The sequence below is a fragment of the Bicyclus anynana genome, chromosome 3 (genome assembly GCF_947172395.1).
Source record: "Bicyclus anynana chromosome 3, ilBicAnyn1.1, whole genome shotgun sequence".
NCBI classification, from domain to species: domain Eukaryota; kingdom Metazoa; phylum Arthropoda; class Insecta; order Lepidoptera; family Nymphalidae; genus Bicyclus; species Bicyclus anynana.
The window spans coordinates 6,999,421-7,022,266 of record NC_069085.1 but is presented as its reverse complement, the minus strand read 5'-3'; the positions used below and the strand labels follow the sequence as shown (position 1 = coordinate 7,022,266).

Genomic DNA, 22,846 nt, shown 5'->3' with positions numbered 1-22,846 from the left:
TATGACAAACAAAATACATAACCGTAACGTATTCCAACATATCGCAATAAAGTCGATATTTAAAAGGTCGATTTCATAAAAACTGATTATATTTCAAGTTTGCCTATACAATAAAAATATAATTCAATTCTATGAAAAACAAGATACATAATCATACATAACCTGATAAATCGAATACAATATTAAATAGGAAAATAATTATTAAATGCAGAAATTATAAGATACGTATATTAACGGTAACGAAACCTGAAAAATCAATTCACAAAAAACTTTTGCTTTTTGCTGGAATATCGATTTTCAAGTGTGAGATATCGATTTACTGGATCGATTCAGTACTACATATCGATTCAAAAAATCAATTTATTTGGCTCCAAAAATCGATTCTTCGATTAATCGATCTCAGATCGCTATCCCTGTATCAAATTGCCTTGTCATAACATATAGAAACCACGGACGGACATTATTTATTCGTCTATTACTTTCTCTTTATGAATATTTATTCTGTGATTATAATCTATGACTGGAACCACAGAACGGCAAAATAGTGAGAAACCCTAAAATACATGACTCCAAAGCTGTAAATAATCTAAATTTAAAAAAGAATTTGACAGTTCGCAGCTGAATGTTTGCCGTAAAATTTTCTTCGGGAATTTTGTGTCGTAAAAGAGTAATTTTTATATTAAAAAAATTATAAATGCAATATAAATAGATAATTTCAGTCGGTTATTAATACACATTCGTAAACACTTCATAAAATCACTACAATATGATCCAGGTAATTGAATTTGTTTATTGATACAGTAATGGCTAAACGTAAGATTATGTATTTATTTTCAAGCGATACACTTTCAACCCTATGTTATGTTCTTTATTCCTTTGGAAAATTTAACATACATTTACGTAATGATAAATAAAACGGACTGTGTAATCTGTCGTAATTTTTCAATATGGCTCACTGATCCTTTTTTATACTTGTTACTTTTATGTAGGTATTAGCAGAACAATATAAAATTGTTTCCGAAATATTTAGTTAATCTCATTATTGCTGGCGATTATTGATTTAATTGCAAACTTAGAGCACATAAGTTGATTTTTTTTAGGTTGGAATATTTTGTCAATGTTTGATGAATTTTCATAGATAATAGTAATATACTATTATCCCCTGTCCCCTGGCATTCCACCAAATGTTTTGCATGGCAGAATCAGACTATCGGACTTGTTGGGATATAAAGTACTGGCTATGACCCCTATAATCCAGAATTATTTGAAAAAGAGTACAGTAATACAGAGTACAGATCTAAATTATAAGATTCTATCTGAATTACAAATTATACTGCACAACTATGTAGTACAGTGAAGAGATTTAATTTTAATATAATGAATTTCATTAAAAAAGAAAGGGGAATGGCCATGGCCCAGACCTCCCCTAACCACCCAGCAGTTTACTTATATCTAAAAAAGTCTTGATCTTCTACTTTAATAATGAAATCATTACTTTATCAAAAAAGTTTGCTTTTTTTGCTTACAACATTTTTAATTTGTCCACAACAGGCACAAGCTAAGATCGGTGACCATACAGCCTAAGTTTTCTGGTATTTTTGAAGATTTATGATTAATTTGGTTGTTCGTTTTCTTTTTTGTTAAGCTTGTAGGTAACAGAAAAAAAAAATACAGTTCAAATGTTACTTCGCCACTTTTGTACACCGGCGAACAATTTGCCCTTAAAGAGTGATATAAAAATTGTATTTTTCATCAAGGAACAATTATTAAGCCAATTATTTAACCAGATCCTTAGTTATACATCATATTAACATCTCCATATACTTTTATATGGGGGTATACCTAGGGCCGGTGTTGTATGGGCCGGTGGCCATTCCCTTTTATGGAGCTTCTCCCGCTGGGAAAGGTTGCTTCTAACTGCCAAATCTGCCTACAACTCCTCTGCTCACAGTCCGTTGTCTAATCGTATAAGTACAATAGAACAAAAAAAAGAAATTTCTTGTCTTTTCAATCAATTCTGTCTTGTGATGCTCGAAAGAAGTGATATCTTAAACATGCTGCTGTATGCATGTTAACCCTCCTGGAGTTTTCACCTCAAAATTGGGAGACAGATTAGTTAGAAGCTGGATTACTATGTACAATATAATGCTGTATAAATAAGTAATTACTGTATTTTCTATTACAGATCTCTTCATATTATTATTGTTCATACATCTCAAATTGATAAGGTAAATCAAATATTTTCTTTATTATCGTAAATAGTGATTTTTATTTATTTAATTAACAAACATTCAGTTGTAATCAAAACATTAAAGTATGTAAAATCTTTATTATGTTATGTATGTTGACAGTGATCACTCCCAACTATTATTAATCATTTGGAATTGTATTGCTATAATAATATATATTCCTCAACGACTGCATTTTTTAATGACTCCTCTTTTTTCCTAACTCTTATGACCCTTGCTATCATGGCAGAAACAAATCTCGCTTACTGTCTAATTTTGGCTAAATACTTAAATTCTAGTTTCAGCTGATATAGGATCCTCCTGATATAACTCCTATATAGGATCCTCTATAGGATTGACTAATTTAGCTTAGCTTCCAAAGATGGTTTGATTATTTATAACCTAACGACACTATACAGGGCCTGTAGCCATGTAAATTTTTGATTCTCTTTCTACAATCGCAAACACTTCGGAAATTAAATAATGTATAATAATGACTGGAGAGGGAGGTCACATGATCAAGATATAGATTGGATCTGTTATTCCCAGAGACAACTATCTTAGCAATCCAAGGATTCACTGTGCAGGTGCCAGGTCCATTGTGGCAAAATTCTGAGTAAAGTGCAGGACTTACAGGCCCAGGTCACCTAGTGTGGAGGCAATTGACTACTTGGTATTGCAACCATTTTTGTTGCAATGTTTTTTTTTAATTGACACTACTATAAGTTAATAAACACTACTTTTTACAATCAGGCCCAAAATTGTATGTGATAGAGTATCTCTCCTATGTGTTTCTATTTGAAATTAGTCTTATTTCCAGTCAGTGTTAGGATGTATCAAAATGCCAGTGTGCATACAAACACTGCCAAAAACTTACCTACTACTCGTACCTATGTTGTTTGAACTTTAAATTATATTTGTCTTATTCCAAAACAGAGTAAGTAGCTTCTATTAACCTACTGTCCTATAATGTAATAATTCCTTTATCCCAAGGTTGTCTGGGAGAAATTGCTAAAAGCATTGAGACTGCCTTTCCCCATGTTTATTACTACTATGAGTTGTAACAAATATTGTAAGTTAGCCTACCATGCTTATTATTTTGCAGATCATCTATTCTTAGGTTTGATCTGGATATTTACTAAACTGTGGACAGTCTGAAAAGTCTAATGAAATGAAAAAACATCAAAGTTAAAATAAATTTTAGTGAAAGCTATAAATTACATTTAACAACAATGAAGTGTACTTACTAAAATTAAAGAAGCAACTTTGTGGATTCATCAACAACATGATGTTCTTGCTTGTTATTTGTGATAATATTTAATTATGACTTTCAATATTCTTTTTAATAAAAACTCTCTTTTGCCATCCTGACAATGTTAAATATTATCTCCTGATATTATATACTTACAAATCGTAACATATTTCTGCAAGAACTTGATTACATTATATCATTAGTTTGCAAATTGACAAATCACAAAGTATCCAAAAATCCCAATTTACTTGTAGATAATTTGCATATTTTTCATATTGCCAGCATTCATCTGCCAGCAATTGTTTTATGTACAAAGTAATTTAACAAAATAATTTGATACTTAGCACAGTTTTCTGTAAATTGGCAAATTATAGAGGTTTGGAAAATTTAGTTGTGTGCACTTTAGGAGTTGCAAAAATTCACTGCCTATCATGAGGACTCATTACAAATATTTTTTTTTGGTTAATATTATATGGTTTGGTTTGGTTAATAATATTATTATTAATTCCAGGATTGGAGAGAGAATTTTCCATTTTGTACAATTTGTGTGAATAGTGCATACACTAGATTACCCTGTTCACTCCACTGATTATACATACATAAACAATAAACATGATTAACCATCTTAATGATAAACTATTAAGTGGCAATTTAAATTTCTTTGCGGTCTTCAAACTTAACTGCTCAACAGTCAAGTAACTTGTATACAAAACAATGTTTACAAAAAAATTGTTTTTCAAACACAGGTAATGGATCCAGTGCTGGACAGGGAATGGTTAGGATTTAAAAATGATGCAGTTGAGGAAATTCCGACTCTCGGCAACATTGCCCGTAGCTGGCAGTGGAGGGAACGTGGCATCAATCCGCCAAACTCACCTCCTAACAAATCAGTACTCGAGAATGTCGCTGAAGATATCTTAGTGCAGAAAACATTGAAAATTAGGGTGAGATCCAAAGATCCTTAAATATTTTAGAATTTAAACTATTGTGAGTGTTGTTCATATTAATTTATATAAAACACGAGTAAAACTTACGTAATAGGATGTTGGAGTATGCCCAAGAACTAGTTCATGACTACAGACTCCGTGTAGGTTCAAAACTAGTCGGGCATACTCTGATGTTGTATCACGTGAGTTTTAGCCGTGTTTTATAATAGATCCTTGAATATTTATTTAAAATGTATAACCTATTATTATTCAAACTTATTTGTTTGATAAACATGGAACTATAATTTCATAAAAATAGTAGCAATATAGAGACCAAATTTTAATTATTTTGAGTAGCAAAATAATTAAAATTTAGTCTCTTAATTACAAAGTTTCTCCACACAATGTGTCATTAACTAAAAACTATAATATGTCTATGTACATTGTACTTATAATTAAGCTTATAATATGCATCATCATTTATTGGTAAGTATTAGAATATTCTTCTATTTCAGTGTTGCGATCTGCCAGGATATCCAAGATCAACTTTCCTCATGGTTTTTAGCCCAGATGGGTATGTAGCTGTTGTTACACATAAAATTTGTGTTAGCAAAATAATTAATAATAATTATAAATTACTTCTCCTTTTCCAGCACAAAAGTAGCATCTACACACGGAAATCACAATGTGTATGTGTCCGAACTTGCCAGTGGTAAACACGTGAGGGTGTTGAGGGGGCATCCACGCACACCATGGTGCATAGCATTTCATCCCTCCCACACACAGCTCATTGGTTCAGGTTGCCTGGGAGGACAAGTCAGAGTTTGGGACATTTCTAGTGTAAGTAAAAGTCTATTTATCTATAACATTATAAAAAAAAGTAATATCTTTATTATAAAATACTAGTGGATGCCTAAGACTTCGCGTGCAAATCGTTTCTCTACCTACTTTTAATATACATACGTCTTCTATTTGCTTGCTACTTGATCTAAAGAGCTCAAGATAAGCAATATGTTCAAAGGTTTCCATAGATTACGGGTTTGAAGTTATTTGGATCTATTACTAAGGGTTAAGATGTTTTTCACTTCTAAACTATTAAAAGAATAAATGAAATCGGATCACGCGGTAATGAATTAATGCTATGTAGACTTTTTACCTTTATCCTCTCTCCCAAGAATGGTGATTTTCAGGATAAAAAGTATCCTATCACCTTTATAGTATGAATGAATATCTAATGTCAATGGGCTTGCTATAACAGTCTCTTAGACTATATTGACAACTCTTTAAAAATAAATGTTTTCTGTTTCCTTGTTTTCTACAAACAGGGTGGTAGTGAAGTATGGAATGTCTCAAAGGAAACAGTGATTGCATCCATAGCATTCCACCCCCGTGAACAATTGTTGGTGATTGCAACTTATAATGAGCTCTATTTTTGGGATTGGAGCCAACCTGCACCATTCACTAAAGTTTCAACCAACAATATAAATGAAAAAGTCAGGTATTGTTTTAAATCACTAAGTAGGTAATATTTTAATATCAAATATTAATTCAGCAATAAAAACATTAAGTGTTAGCTTAAGAAATTAGGAGACAATGGAATCTTGATTAGGTAATAGATAGGTATCTATTACTTAATAGTATTGTTAGAAAGGTCGGGCCAGAATAAGTTCTGTGCCAGAATTAACAATACAATTTAGTTGCAGTGGTCTGTCATAGTTACAGAATCATTTTAAAACAAGTCTCTACTCTTGCTCTGATTTTGCTAATTGTTAGAGAACATTTGTTGTTTTAGACAACAATTATTTTTATTAGGCAATTTGAAAACTTGGGTTATTAAACACATGTGTAATTTCAGATATGTTGCTTTTGATTCCTTGGGCTACAAACTTATAACGGGGATATCATTGCGACCTGTTCTTGGAGGGATGAGTAATAGTGTTCCACAGCAGAATCCGCCTGCCAACCCTACAAACACAACAAGCAACACAAGGCGAGAGGATTCTGACAGCCCCGGAAATAATAGAACTCAAGAAAATTCACGAACTCCACAGGATATCATAGTAAACTCTTACCAAAACTTGGTTCAAAGATATGACAGTCTAGTCAGAAATTACCAGCGTCTATTTATGGTGCGACACAGACTAACGTCGACGCCGCCGCCCCCTAGCACGGTAAAAGCCTTCGTAATATATTTTTAAAATTTAAATAGTGTGTGTAAAAGCGAATTTTAATAAGCGAAATATTCATCATTATTGTAGACCGACCGTGGCACTGACCCGATGGAGACAGATCCAGCGCCTGAAGCCAACAGCAACACGCGTGTGGCGCGCTCTTACACATCCACTCCGCAATTAGATGATGGTATAAATCGTCGTTAATTGTCTCTTTTCTTTCAAATACGAAATAAAAACACTACTCATTGTTTTCGTAGAAAATCCTACAACTGGGACATCTAGTAACAGAGAAGAACCTGATAACAGAGAAGACGATGGGAGTAGCAGCCGCTTGCTTAACCTTGACGCTTTGTCATTTAACAGTGGCCTTACCAGGTATTAGGAAATTGCATTGTTTATTGCAGTCAACAATTTTTCAGATTTACTAAAAATCTATTTTTCTTTATTACAGAGATCAGAATTCAACACATCAAGAAAATTCTATGTTTGGTTCAATACCTTCTGCATTCCATCCTTTGAACCAAACTTTTGGGAGATTTCGAACAGTCGACCAAAATGAACGAGCATCTAGACTTTTGCCTAATCCATTCTCTTCGACAAATGGTACACCACGACCAACCAGAATTTCATTTGCGAGCCTTGTTACTCAACAGGCTCCCTCCAACGTCGCGAACTCTTCGCGCACCAGTATATTCCCAGCCTATAGATCAGATTCCTCTTCACTTTTAGACTTAACCCCTCGCAGATTCCGCTTTCCGGGACGACGAATATTTGTTTCCGTTCCAAACGAACACGCCTCAACTAGTTCTAGTACTGTACCGCCGCGGAATTCTAGACAAAATCCACCCCCCACTTCAACTACTAACGCGACTCAGACCACTTCTTCTACCACTTCTAGCACTTCTAGCACGTCTCAATCACAATCGTCTGCACCCGTAGACGCGCAAACTATAAATGAGAGCCTGGATTTCATACGAGATATTCTCAGAGACTCGGGAACGAGACTATTGAATTTAATTACAAATATGTCTTTATCGAGTCTTAGTGCAGAAGAGGATATTCCGGATAGAGGTAACGATACGTCTCCTGGAACAAGAGCGCATTCTGATGATAATGAAAGCGAAGAGCGGGCGAGAGCGGCAACGCAAGCTCGCATTCGTATGTTCAGATCTATGTCTATGCGTCCCGGTATTTTATCATCTAGTTCAGAATCTGATAGTGATCAATCACCAGAAGTCAATATTTTTAGGACGCGAAATTCTACATTTAGAGAGGATGATACTAGAGATACTGAACGATCAAGTGGCGCAGGACCATCTAATTCCACTGAACAAGGAACACATCCCACGGATAGGTTAGTTTTTGAACTGGGAGAATTCCGGTTGCATAACCCCAACCGCGAAACGGAGGGAACTAATGTACAAGAAGGTAGTAGTCGTTTCCGCGTGCGAACTCGAAATAATGCCGCAGGAGAAGGACCTAGCACGTCTAGCTTTGACAACCTACAAGATCCCGAAAGTTCGGAGCAAAATAACACTAATGACAATAACTCTAGCAGGCCATCGTCGAGAGAACAATATTTTTGGGGTAGCCCTGGACGGATGCCACCAGAAGAGGCTTTTAGAAAAGTTCGCGGCGGTGTAAATGCTATGCAAAAGCATACCATGCAACTGACGAATATGTGGCTCCGTGGTAATCGTCCTACAATGCCTGAATTGCGCAATATGTGGGAAAACTTGCGCAGGCGAATTTCAATGTTACACAGAGATACAGGTCGCCAAGATGTGCCTAGTCACTACACAAGATCACTTTTGGAGAGATGCATGATGTTAACAGAAGTGACAGACAATATTAGTCGAACATCCAACAGGAATTCTAGAACTTCAAATACTAACCAAGGAGAAGGTACCAGAAATTCTGAGACAACAAATTCAGAAAACGTTGCAACTGATGAGCCTGAACCGGGACCGTCCAGGGAAAGCACCAGTAGTAACAGAGCCGCAGCAGCGAGCAAAGCACCGCAAAACAGACCATCCAGTTTTCGCTCATCGCCTTCGCTACGAAGGCGATTATTACAGTCTAGCTATAGGTGGAGACCCGAAGACGAACTGCGGCGTCGCTCTAGAAATCCTGCTGCTACTCGATTACCCCAGAGACAGGGTAGACCACGAAGAGATTTTGCAAGAGCAATGGAAATAAGTGCAACACGACACGAAATTCGCATGCGAGCAATGCAAGTATTGTCCATTATGTTTAACATGATGATGATGTGTTTAGAAGAGCGAGGGTTAAGTCAACTAATCATACATATGTTGCGCTATTTAAAAAAGGCTTTGGCACTGACTTGCTTAATGTTAATGACCAATAGAAACAACGGTCGAGCTAGTAATAATACATCACCCCAGCGCGTTGATTCTTTGAATGTGATTCGCTTAGAAAACGTTGATCACACAGGTCCTGTTAACGTAGATGGACCAGACGAGCCTTCACAAAACAATAACCCTGTTGAAGTGGAAGAACGTTTACAGAGTAGTGGTAGTAAACGCATGAAACGAGATAATTCAACGAATGCTCAGCCAATACCTACAGAGCGTAATGTACAAGAGACCTCAACTTCTTTACCTTCAGCTTCCACTCAAAATAATAGTACCCAAAGATGGAGCAACCGTCTCGCTATACAGATTTCAGCAGCAAATAGAAACTATTCAATGACTGCTAGAAACAGACGCGACTTTTACATGGAAACCAGACGTCTCAAAGCATTACATAAAACAAATCCTACAGCCCATCCGTTAATTAAAAAACGTGTACTTCCGCCTATTTCCTCTCATAGGATTCCTGCCTTACGTTTACCACCTAACAGAGGTAACAAACGCCCTGTAAAGGCTGCTAAAACTGAATCTCAAAGTACACAACCTGTCGCCGGTCCTTCTGGTACGTCATCCAGCGAGACCAGACGCTCCAGACTACCTCCTGAAATGATGAACGAGTTTGAGCACAGAATAAATTTAATAAGATTGGCTCACGTACAAGCCGTGAGATTACGTAACGCGGCGCGGAGCAGGTACAGACGACTGCAGACTATCAGATTATACACGCCGTCATCGGTTCGGGAGATGTTTAACTTGCCAGCGCCTAATGAAAACTCTCCTGGTCCTGGTCGCCGTTCACCATTACAAGACCCCGATTCGCCGAATCGTCGCTCTTTCACTTCGTTCGACTACAGACCGCTATTACTGACGCGGGAGCGAATTTTATCGAGAGGCGCCACGAGCAGGCCGACGGAGGAGTCGCGACTAGAACATATCCAGGCGGCCATCGAAGACGCAGCGGCTGCGGCAGTTCCTTTGTTGCAAGTGGGCGATCTCAGTATTAGCAATTCCGAGCCGCAAGGGAATACGTCGAGACTGCCGAGAATTCATGAATATTTACAACCGATTATACTAGCCCAAGTAAGTCATTTTTACACGTAATTATTGGATATAAGCCTTTACGCACACCCCGCTCGCATTAGTGTGGATTTTGTCAGTTCATTGATTGACGGATGTAAGCTCTATGCGAATTTTGGCTAACTTTAATGTCTATTTTGACTGTAATAACTAATCATCATTAGCCTACTTTACAGCCCATTATATGGCCAGGCTTACTTATAAGAGCAGGGATATAGGGCGTAGACTTACCCAGCTGCTCCAATGCAAGTTGGCGGGCATATCCGAAGCGTTTATCCCTATTATTTGATAGATTGACAAATTAGGTTGTCTGTATTGAATGTTATTGAAACTAAGCTGTCAGCTGTTAAAGATACATCCTTCCAACTGTATATAAGACGGAGTAGTAAGATTGCTTGTTGAATACCCGGCCCGAATACTAACAAAGTATTCGGGTCCCTGCAATACGCTTGATGTCTTCGGTCGGAGGTCGACCAACACTGTGCTTTCTGGTGTGGATCGCCATTCCTGCATATACATATAATATAATTGTAGATTAATTATTAGATAAAAAACCAAAAAAATATCCAAACGAATCGAAAGGATTTGATTGACAGAACGCTATGGTGACGGACGACGAAGGAAACGGCGAGGGCGCCAATAACAATTATGTGGCGGGGCCCATGCCGGGGGCCTATTCCGGAGGGCTGGGCGGCATGCGGCGCATGGCCGGCGTGGGCAGCATGGGCATGGGCATGGGCATGGGCGGCATTTCGGGGCTGCTGGACGCCAGCATCCTCTCCGACGCGCTGCCGGCGCCGTCGCACCGCGTGCAGGCCTGGGACTTCACCACTGGCAACACCCCAGACATTGCTGATAGTGAGTAAACAATACAAAAAAAAAGCTAATACATATGTATTTGTATATTTTAACTTCACGTGTAAATATTTTTCAAGATTTTGTTTTATGACTTTGTCAACATTGTTAATGGTAACTTGTATATTTTAACTTCACGTGTAAATATTTTTCAAGATTTTGTTTTATGACTATGTCGACATTGTTAATGGTAATTTGGTTTATACTCATGGTAAATTACAGCTTTCTAGAAGTAATAGTCACTGCGCTAAACCGCGGACAGACAGACGGACAGACAGACAGACATGGCAAAACTGTAAGAATTCCTTGTGGACTGCGGAACCCTGAAGAGGTCGTTTAGTTTTCTGCAAATATCTGAAAAACTATTAAAGATTTTTAAATTTAATAAAATATTCAAAAAGAAGAGCAAATTCTGTAACATTTTGTTACAGAGTTTGCTCTTCTTTTTGAATAAATTTTAAATCTGTCGAAAACGAATGTATACGTTTTCGTATTTCCATTTTAACTTCACGTGTATGTATAAATATTACGATCAAGATCCTGTATTCGATGCACTTGCCTACGAGTTTATGATTTTTTCATTAAAGAGGAAACGGCATCGTTGAAGACATTTCTATACATCCATACGTGTGTATGGGAAATGGACCTAATAATACGATAAGTGCGAAAGTAAGTTTGCTGTTTGCCCGTTGCCTCTTTACGACTAAAACCTCTTAAACTATTTTGATGAATCTTATCTACCACCTTACCTACAGAGTAAAAATTGTAATGTGAAGCAGAATAAACGTCTATAAAATCCGTGGGTCCTGTGGGATCTGTGAAAAATTAATTCATGCAAACGGAGGTACTCGGACAACTAAAAAACTGGAACTGATTTGTAATGTGCATAATTTTCAAATTCCTACTAAGTAGGGAAGCACATAATTTTTTTTTTTACTTTTTGAGCTAAGCCCAAAAACGTCGACGAAGTAACAGGGATTGCCTCAAGGGGTCAACCTTTTATAATTTTTTTGGAATGAAAATAGGTAATTTTTTGGTTGAACAAAAATGGATAGCTAGTGTACGTGCGAGGTCTTTAACGTAGTCTAACCTAACTAACCTTTAACGTAGTTGTTTTTTTTATATGAAAACTCCATACAATTCTCAGGTACGAAAAATGTGGTAGTACAACGGTGCAGAATACACAATGACGCTAGCATCGATATATCAAAGGACGGTCGGCTCCTAGTGGCGCTACATCCAGTACCTCGACTGAGGAATACTAATCACTGGTTAGGTAAGTCTTTTTGAATTTGTAACATATATTAGAGGAAGTCACAAAATAGGTAACAACTAATGCCAATGGAAGTCACATTTCAAGAAGAATGTTAAGACTTCAAGGAAGAACATAAGAGCATAGGAAGGCCAATGGAGAAGCTGGTTAGTTCATCGACTTTTGACTTATAACTTTTTTTGTTTTACGACTAAAAGTTACTTGACCAAAGTATTAGAGAATTTGTCGTATCAAAAAATGATTTAGATAATATCTATACTAATATATGTTTGTTTGATCGATTGAACGCGCTAATTTCAGGAACTACTGCTCCGATTCGTAAAATTCTTGCAGTGTTAAATAGCCCATCTATCGAGGAAGGCTATATGCTATATTTTATCCCCGTATTCCTACTGGAACGGGAACCACGCGGGTGAAACCGCGTGGCGTCTACTAATTTTTATATATACTTTGCCAGAGAGAACATGAAATCATTTGTATGCCTGTTACCTTAATGGCAGTCATGGAACATAGGGTTGCAACCTCACACACTTGAAGAATGAATAAAATTGCATCCTCTGACTACTGAACCTGGAATTGAATGTATTTTTTAATTAGCCGTGATAGCCCAGTTGATATGAACGCTGTCTTCGATTCGGAAGGCGTACGATCGAATCCAGTCCGGGGCACTATATGAAATTAAATATCACGTGTCTCAAATGATGGAAGAAAAACATTGTGAGGAAACCTGAGAAATTTCTTTACCCTGTACGTGTGAAGTCCGCATCGGACTAGCGTTGTGGATTATTAGCCTAACCCTCTCATTCTGGGAGAAGATTCGTGCTCAACGGTGGGTTGAATATGAATTATTGATGATGATGATCATAATTATTTGTTTTTTTTTTATATGAAATCCAGGCGTTTACTCGTTGGAGTGGTCGCGACTGGGCCAGTGCCTGCACACGGCGGCGCTGGAGCAGAGCGCGGTGTCGGTGGCGCTATCGCCCACCGCGCGCCACCTGGCCGTCGGGTTGGGCTCGCGGCGCTTCACGCTCGCGCCGCACGGACGGAGCAGCGTGTTCGCGCTGCTCTACCGCCTGGACCCGTTGGGTGAATATATTAGTACAATACACACAGCGCCATCTATTGTTTAGCAGAATCTTGTTTCCTAAGGGTATGACGTATATATTCCTGTATAGTGACGCGCTTTGAAATAGACGTTTCTTCAGAATATATTTCGTATCTGTTAAATGTAATCCTTGACTGCGCAGTTCTGTGCAATGCTGCGGAAGTATGAGACTTCCACGTCAAAAGCGGCCTGCTGCTGTCTTCATACATTAATATTCGCCCGCACCCTCCGCTCCCCTCTGACTAAACATTTTTTTACTACAAGCTTAAGCATTGAATCATCATTTCTCAAATGACTCATAAGACATCAGAGATACTTAAAAATTTGGCATCACCAAACTAAGGAACCCTTTGCACCATATTGTCACATGTCACTTTGTGGATCCCCCGACGCCGCCGTAACGTGTGACGTAATTTATGGATAATTCTAGCCCTGAGTATACTTACATCAATATATTCAATGCATTTTCAGAGAGCACAAGCCGGACAGGCCTATCGCCAATCAAGGAGTTGGAGCAAACTTGGGAGAACGGCTTCACAAGCCTGAACTGTCTGCGATGGGCGCCGCAGCCCGGACAAGGACTCGTCTACGCGAACAACACTGGACAACTCATCATAATGAGCTAAAAAGATGGAGCCAAGATTACATGATAGAAAGTAAGTTCTCTTGTACCAAAGGTATAATTTCTTAATGGAGTATACAAAACTGACATAGGTGGCAAACTGTTTTGGTACAAAAATAGTTGGGACTTAGCAGAAGTGGCAAACTGTTTTGTGTGTACAAATCAGTTTGAATATTGTAGAGTTGGCAAACTGTTTTCATTGTACAAAAACAATTTCAATACAGCACAGGTAGAAACTGAAAGAAACTGATTGTACAAAAACAGTTTCGACATAGCAGAGGTGACAAACTATTTGGATTGTACAGAATTCGCTAAGAAATTACAGAGGCGACAAACTGTTTTGAATGTACAAAAACAGTTTGGAAATAGCAGAGGTGGCAAACTGTTTAATTGTACAGAAACAATTCAGACACAGTTACTTAGAATACTGTTTAATAAAAAGATTTTTCTTTCTCATATCGTATACGTATCTTTAGATTGAGCACTAAATCTTTGTAGGTTGTAAGGAAAAAGGCCGGAAACAAAATTATTTGGGGTTGAATTTTTTTTATAGAGTATAATATATTTGCCATTACTTTTTAATATGACCAAAATATCCATTTTCCTTAAACTAGTCAGAAAATACTGTGTTGGGAGTGAGTATGAAAATAGTCCAGGAGAAGCACAACCTCCTGGCTCCTTGTAATGAGTCCAGACCCTGAGTTTTCTTTTTTATTATTATTCATTACAAGTTAGCCCTTGGCTACAATCTCATCTGATGGTAAGTGATGATGCAATCTTAGACGGAAGCGGACTAACTTGTTAGGAGGAGGATGAAAATCCATTCCCCTTTCGGTTTCTAAACGGCAACGTACCGGTCACCGGAACGCTAAACGCTGCGCCACGGAGGCCGTCAAATTCTTAAAAAAATAAGTTATTGAAGCTTAAATAAATTAAATGCCATAATCAAAAAAAATTAAAGTGATAAAAATGCGTGAATTTGAATCTGTAATCTTTTCTTAACGTAGCTGGGAATTGACTGATATTGGTATTTATTGTACTCGTTCATTCCCATTTATGAGGAAAATACAAACAACATTTGTGTGTAAACAAGTGTAAACTTTATTTGCTAGTAGTGTAAAAATTAAAGTTGTTGACTTACAAAAATTATAAAATTATGTTCTCTGTTCCGGTCTTTTTCCTTTTCCTTTGGTTAAAATGGAATTCCTATGTAGTAAGCAGGAAAGTTTTGTACATTTAAAATTACATGAAATCATATTTATCAAATTCTAAGTAATATATCTTATTAGGTACGACTTAGGAGTAAATATGATCATTTGGTTGTTCACAAAACTAAAGATTTATCCAAAACATATAATCCAGAAATTCTTCAGAATTTCAAAAATATTATAAAAAGGAGAGCGCTTATCTATTGACATTTAGTTTTATGTCCAACCAGATTTACACCTAAGTGGCACTAAATTTTATATTTAACACTAAAAGATTTCATTGTTAACCAATTGGTTAATATTAATAACTAAGGTTAGACTAAGAGAGTTTCGTATATAATATGGATGTATTAACAAAAGTTATGCATTATGCCTGTTGTAAAATTAATTCTCATGGCCATTGTATAGTTTTTTTGAAATTAGCATTAGTAGTGTTCTTATTATAATTGATCTCCTTTTATCGTGCGGTTTTTAATATATAAGCTTTGTAATGTATGCGGCGTACCTGTTCCCAAGTTTGAAAACATGCTCTTGATCTAAGATCCGGCATAAGGAATATATACCCTCATTTGTTATTCATTAGTGATAAGAAACAAATCATAGATAATGTTCACAGTGACACATTTTCAAATATGTTGCCTAGTTAAATTGCACCCAAACACATTTTTCATACAAAATCTAAGAAACCATTAATTTAATCAAAGCAAATACGGTAAAATTAAGCATAAAATAAGCTTTCATTTGACATATTAGACGACTAGATAACTGATGGGTATATATGAATAACATTATTTCACTGTTTATACTGGCAACCCCACAATTGCTGTGTGAAAGCAGGCAACCTTTACTTTTTCCAATTATTTTGAGAATATTCTATTAACCACGATCTTTTCAATTGACCAAGACCAAGGGAAGGAGATTAAGTATATTTAAAAAAAAATAATCATTCAATATTATCCGGCCGCAATAGAGATGAAAGTTTTTTAATTTGGCTGTATGGGTGTAACAAAAACAAACAAGTTTGGATAGTGCTGTGTTGCAAGAACCAACTGATAACTAAGGGCTTCGTATGGGTTCGAAACTAGTCGGGCATACTCCGACCTTATATCACGTGAGTTATAGCCGTGTTTCATATTCAATCCTAGTCATCATCCCCATTCAACTAGGAAAACTGCAATGTTTCAATGTGAATATTTTCTTTCATTTATTTCTAATCCCAATGAAATAACAGATGAGGGTATATATTTCTTATGCCGTATGCATGTTAAGCCGCCCCAGTTAATATATCATTAATTAAACATCTGATACATTTTAACTGACACGGTTTTAGTAGCCCTGGGAATAGTTATTCATGCCCAATATTATTTACAACTGCTGGTAATTAAACTGTAAAAAAAATTTTACCTTCATTCAATTTTGGACTTTAATCCTTTATAATTACACTGCCGAATTATTGTTGTATTCACAAAACATCCACACATATTTCAAATTGATCTCAAACAAAAGCTAGATTCATACTTGAATACAGGTAGATTTAAAAAAAACTGTTACACTACTACAAATGGTAGAAAAGGAATGAAATTGGTTAAAATCTGCTTCTCCTATTGATGAAGTCGTATTTCGGTATAGCCCAGGTGACAGGCTACATTTAATAGCCTGTCACCTGGGCTATACCGAAATAATTGACACCTTATTCATCAATATAACATAAAATTAAAAATTTTAAAAGTTCCTGTGTCATGAAATTATTAGTTACACTCTCGATCAACCCATTCGAGTATATTTGTAGACATTCAGTAACTTAAAAAATGAAAGACTTTCATACAAACTTTCAAACTTTCACATACTCCTGATATTATTTTCAGGACAATAAGTATCCTACAAGTATAACCGTCTCTGTGTTATGGTCAAAAAGGTCAGTGAATTCGAATGAAATGGTTTCATTCGAATTCATTCAGTAATTTCAGCGTGAAGCCAGGTCAACAAAAATACGGACAGACAGTGAACAAAAAGTAAAAAATATATATATATATTTTTGGTGTCAGTATCGATTACTTAATGCCCTCAAACTAAAATAAGTGTAGATAAATTACATACATACTAAACTACAGAAAATATATCAGAGATTTAACAAGCGGGAGGGGGCAGTATGTTTCGTCACGACTAGCAGCAGTCGAAGGGCGCGTGGTGTGCCATAATGATATCCCGTAGTGTAAACTAAACATATGATTAGTTTCATCATCATCATATCAGCTGATGGAAATCTACAAGCCTTTTGTAGGGACTTCCAAACATCACGATTCTGAGCCGCCTGCGTCCAGCGAGCCCTGCGACTCGCTTGATGTTGTCAGTCCACCTGGTGGGGGTCGACCAACATTGCGCTTCTAGTGCGGGGTCGCCATTCCAGCACCTTGGGACCCCATGGGAGTCCATCGGCTTTTCTAATTCTCGTTGAGCTGTGTCTAAGGTGACTTTGGTTCTTCTACGAATCTACTCAGTTCTGATTCGATCACGCAGAGATAGTCCTAGCATAAATCGTTCCATCGCCCGCTGTTTGACTCTGATTCGTTTATACTGAAGGACATCATTATGGCTAGTATAAACTAATCATATGATTAGTTTATACCTACTACTACGTGGTGGTATGGTATCTACATTCGCACCCGTGCGAAACTGGGGCGGATCGCTAGTATATAATAATATTCTGAATAGATACTAGATAGTGTACAATTTTAAAATAAAAAAAATACTTACATCAATTATGGATCTACTTTTGTCGTACATTTTATTAATACATTTTTACACAAATTTAATGTTCCTTCTCCTAAGTGTTTAAGAAATTTTCAACCGGCGAATAAACTAGTGACCACGTTCCGGACTTTTAATGAAAAAAATGTAATTTAAGGTTAAAATTATAATTAATAATAATTAGGCTAAGATTAATCTATAACATCGTTCCGCCAATACGCCCTTCTTTGTCTTTTGTTTGTATTTATGTGATATAAGTTTTCTAAATTATTACTTATTTATTTATTATTTCATAAATTTCGAATGATCATACAGTATTTGTCTATGATCATTATTATGTCTGCTATTTTTGAGTACAATTTTATGTGAGCTACGTTATTCAGACAGTTGACGAATGTTGTAATTAAGTTTTGTCAAAATGCAGTAAATTTTGACTATACTTGATTTATTAAAACTTTAGTCATAAATATCTCTGTTAAAACACATATTTTTCAAGCTTTTCGATTTGTATTGTATGTTTAAGATACATAGTAATTTAAATAGATGTCTTTCAAAATTTCACATCTTCATCATCATTAGATCACTAAGTTTTTATCAGTGCGTAAATAAAGCTTCACCTATATTTTTGAGGTATTAATAATTCCAGATGTAGGTATAAAATCATCGATCTCCTATTAAAAAGTGGATGCACAATCAACGACCAAAAAACGTCCCCACTCAATGAGTGCCAAACACAACTTCTTGGCACTCAATTCAAGTAGTCGCATTTGCAAATTCAACCTTAAAATCTATCCTTAAGGTTGAATTTGCTCTGAATTTGGGATTTTATTGAATATATTGGACTATATTTAAAGGTCTTTAGGTATAATTTTCTTTACCAATAATTCTAAAACTGTTAAAGCTTAATTGGCCAGTTATTAAGTGAAATTTTCAAAAAACAATTCCATAAGTTGCTTTAAAAACGCCATAAACGAACGTGACTACGCGAAGATTACTGACAATGTGTCAGTGTCAGGGTGTGAATTTCGGGCATGTTGCCATGATAAAAGTTCTTAATTAATGTTGTCAGCTAAAGAAAAAAATTACATTTTAAATAATTAATTTAAAAAAAGGGTTCCAAAATTTTTTTATTTTAGGTTTCAAGCCCCTTATATTTTATGTTCTTTTAAGATAAAAATAATTTATTCTGCTTACTTGGCCCAAACTCTAAACAAAATTGGGACATATCCTTTGGACGCTAGGTGTTCAAGAGAAGATTTTACTTTAAAGAAACAGAATTGCAATTTAAGTTTGCAATTAAGTACCTACATATAATAATTCTTATTTTACCAGCTGGGTTACAACTCATGTTTCGTTCCTAGAAACAGCCTATTTCCAGTAATGGATCAAAATTTTAATGAAAAATTATAATCAATACTTACCTGATCGAAATACGTTTAATGCCGATGAGATTTTCCGATCTTTTGTAAAACTTGATTGGCACAATAACGTGTCTTTATTTGAGAATTTGTTCTTCCATTAATTATTTTTGTGAACTTATTATGTTGTGTTTCTTTATTTCTGTCTCTGTTATCTTAAGGTTTCGATTTTCCAAAGAAATAAGAAAATCATTGAAATGGTTTTATATATTAGTAATAAAATGATAATTGAAACTTTAAGATGCTGGTGTGACATACTTTAGACAGAATAAGTATACTTATACTTGGTGTTACTATACTGCCTATTTGATAGTTTCAAGATGTTATATATGTACGTAGTTATAAAAAAAATCATTTGAAATATGTACTAGGTTATGCGCCTGTTTGTGATAAAGTATATATCCACAATTCTCTGTATGAATGGTACAAGAATAAACAAATTTCTTCAGCCACCAATTTTTTTGTATTTTAAATTTTGCTACACCAAACTATGCTATGGACATAAAATGTAATTTATACTGATGCAGTACTTTAAAAATTTATGATATCTTGAGACACTTTAATAAGCATTAATAAATTCTAAAAGGAAAAGATCAATACATACAAAAGAAAGAAATGAGCATGCTTAACGGTTTTTTTGCAACAGTTTAAATTATCTGATTCTACTGAGTAAGAGGTATCAGATGTCAAGAAATCGATAAAAAAAAATTTCATAGATTTCAAATATCCTGACTTCAATTATAAAATAAGCTTTTTTCCTTGAAAACTAATAATTCAAAAATATTGTTTAGTAAAATATCCATAAAATATTTATGTATGACCATACTTCCTACATGTTTTTCTTTCAAATTAATATGAAATGCCTACTTTACTTGAAATTCCTCGATAATTAATTATTTTTATTATCTACAAGGAATTAGAAAAGCAAAATTAAATCTGTATATTAACAGATGTAGATAAGTTACATTTATGACTGAACATTTATGTTCCCGTATACTAACGGATACGGATAAAACTGCAGATAAGCTTGCTTTTCAGAGTAGCACAATGTAAGTATTTTCAGTCAACCACGTTATCAGAGATCAATTTATTTTGACCTAGACACAGATGAAAGAATAATGGGCAGATAGAGCGCACGGAACACGTCAGTGATGCAGCCATTCCAAATACAAATTCAAACACTAATACATTCTCGAGTCAGTACGATACAAAGCGTCGCATCAGTAATTTTCAATATTATTCAAGAAAAATGGCGTCTTCATGTTTTTAAATATTTTAAAAACTATTCAAAAAGATGGAGTATTTTTGTAGGTACTCCTTGATTATTATTAGTCTATTGTGGTATTTATTTATGTAATAGGCTAGTTGACACTTTTTTAATAGTCTTAAATATTTTATTATCGTTCGTATTAAATTTTTATTTTCATATATTTTGAGATGTGATAACATGAAAATTTTAGTTTTTAAATATGTTTTTGACAATAGGAGCCAAAACGCAGGCCATGACAGTCTATATTTCAACTGTTTCAAGACGTCACTATCTACATCAAGTAACTTTGTGTCGTCACAAAATGTACGACAGCGTTTTTGACGTTTAGAAAATTTGAAAAATCGATATTAATTAATAAAACTCCTTAACTTTTATTAATCAATATCGATATATTTCGGACCCTTATACCCTGTATTATGCGAAATTAATATTGTTCATATTAAATTTGATATGAGTCATCTACCCTATTTTTGTAAGTGAAATACAAATTATGAAAAAGTTTGTATAGGGTAGATAGCAACATTATGCGGATGTCAAGGAGTCGCACGCGTGACGTTTGTTTTTTATGGGTTTCACCCGGCTCCACTGCGCTGCTTGTTAAGACTCATTCTGTATCATTCTCTATTCTGTGGGCCTAGATTAAAATTGCTCTAATAATGTGAATAGCGCTCATATTAAGTTTATTTGAAGTATTTATAAGCACATATCTTATTTTTCGTGTTTGCTTTTGAATATTCATATGAACCTATATTTATCTATTTGTGATATGAAAAATTTTCATTTTAAACTATAGTAATGTCTATATATTATGTGTATAACGCTAAGCCGAGGTGTACAGTGATAACCTAATAAAAAATAATTGTAGAAATGGTAGTTTTCTTTTCAACTGAAGTACGGTGTTCACCGGCGAGGCGAGAGACGAAAACGACTCGACCGCGTGAAATACATTTTTTTTTTGTTTTTGGTAGATTAAAGTATTTCTACTCTGCTACCCCCATTTTTTAATAGCGTATTTTGTACGACCGTATATCAGAACATCGATTACCGGGTCAGCTACTTTACATAATATCTAGATATACTTATAATAAATCTTATAGAGAATATAAATTCTGTACATGCAACATGTTTCCAAAATAACCATCAGGGGGTGATTAGTGATCGATACTGATGCCAAAAATGCAATCAGTAAAATTTTTGTCGGTCTGTATGATCGTTATAGAAACAAAAAGTACCTACTCGACATATTTTAAGGAAACTTAAACTAAGGCAGGTTATAGTATAATTTTGATCACGCTACGATAGAAGCAGAGCAGTGATGTTGGGAAAACAGGAGAAGTTACTCCATTTTTACAGCGATATTACTGTAAGGGCTGGATTAAAGCGGTCTAAGGACGGACGAAGTCGCCGGCGTCCGTTAGTATTATAATAATACAAGGTATAGACGTAGTTCACGGCAACCGCAAAGGCGACTTAATCAATGCCATAATGTCACTGAACTCTATTAAAATATACAAATGTACTTAGTACCTACCAAAGGTCAACTAATGCCCTACAATTTTAGATTGATCGAGATGGTGGGAGACTTTTCCCTGCAATCAGGAAAGTTCTCAATGGATTTATATCTGGGTATATTTTAAGGACAACTTACTGTACCTATTTCAAGTACAATATCGAAGTAAAACGTTGATTTTCTCATGGACAATATCGTGAGCGTCCGCTAGTGAATCAAATAATTTAGATGGACTTTTACGTAGATTTTGTAGCTTGTAAAAGGAAGTAGGTACCTAACTATCTACCTTTTCATGATCTGACTCGTAGAGTAGAATGTATATGAAATAAAACAAAACAATAATGATACAAATATTTTATTCCGTTTCAAAAATGTAATTGCATTTATGAACCATAAAACAAAAATATGAGACAACAAAATTTTTGACAATACATACAAATGGTGAAAAGTTTGCAAATACTATTACAATGTATGAAACACTTGCAAACGTTATCAAAATAATAATGATATACAATTATACAGAAAATATGGAACAATATTACTATCGTAATAAATAATCAATACTGACAATATATAAAATATATTTCCTTCATATTCAACAATCTATACTTCTGATAATAATGTGAGTACAAAACAAACAAAAATAAGAAGTCATATTTACAAGTCTTTAGATCTCGACTTTCCGAATTTCAATTCTGTTGTGATATTCAATAATATTTCATAGGCTAATGTTATAAGTAAAGAGACGTTTCCATTGTGACTTAGGAACTGCCACTAAACTGGTCATAAAAGCTAAAAAATGTGG

General features: G+C 35.2%; 1 protein-coding gene across 1 annotated transcript; it reads left to right on the top strand.

Annotated features, from left to right (window-relative positions):
• The first annotated feature begins 586 nt into the window (after positions 1 to 586).
• LOC112050050 (uncharacterized) lies at positions 587 to 21,233 on the top strand. The gene is made up of 14 exons (XM_024088175.2): positions 587 to 775; positions 2,186 to 2,228; positions 4,227 to 4,424; positions 4,922 to 4,980; positions 5,060 to 5,246; positions 5,732 to 5,904; positions 6,262 to 6,577; positions 6,665 to 6,767; positions 6,838 to 6,955; positions 7,032 to 10,032; positions 10,626 to 10,887; positions 12,032 to 12,160; positions 13,055 to 13,246; positions 13,737 to 21,233. The coding sequence occupies exons 3-14, from the start codon at positions 4,230 to 4,232 to the stop codon at positions 13,889 to 13,891; spliced, it is 4,890 nt and encodes a 1,629-aa protein (XP_023943943.1). The 5' UTR covers positions 587 to 775; positions 2,186 to 2,228; positions 4,227 to 4,229; the 3' UTR covers positions 13,892 to 21,233.
• Positions 21,234 to 22,846: the final 1,613 nt, after the last annotated feature.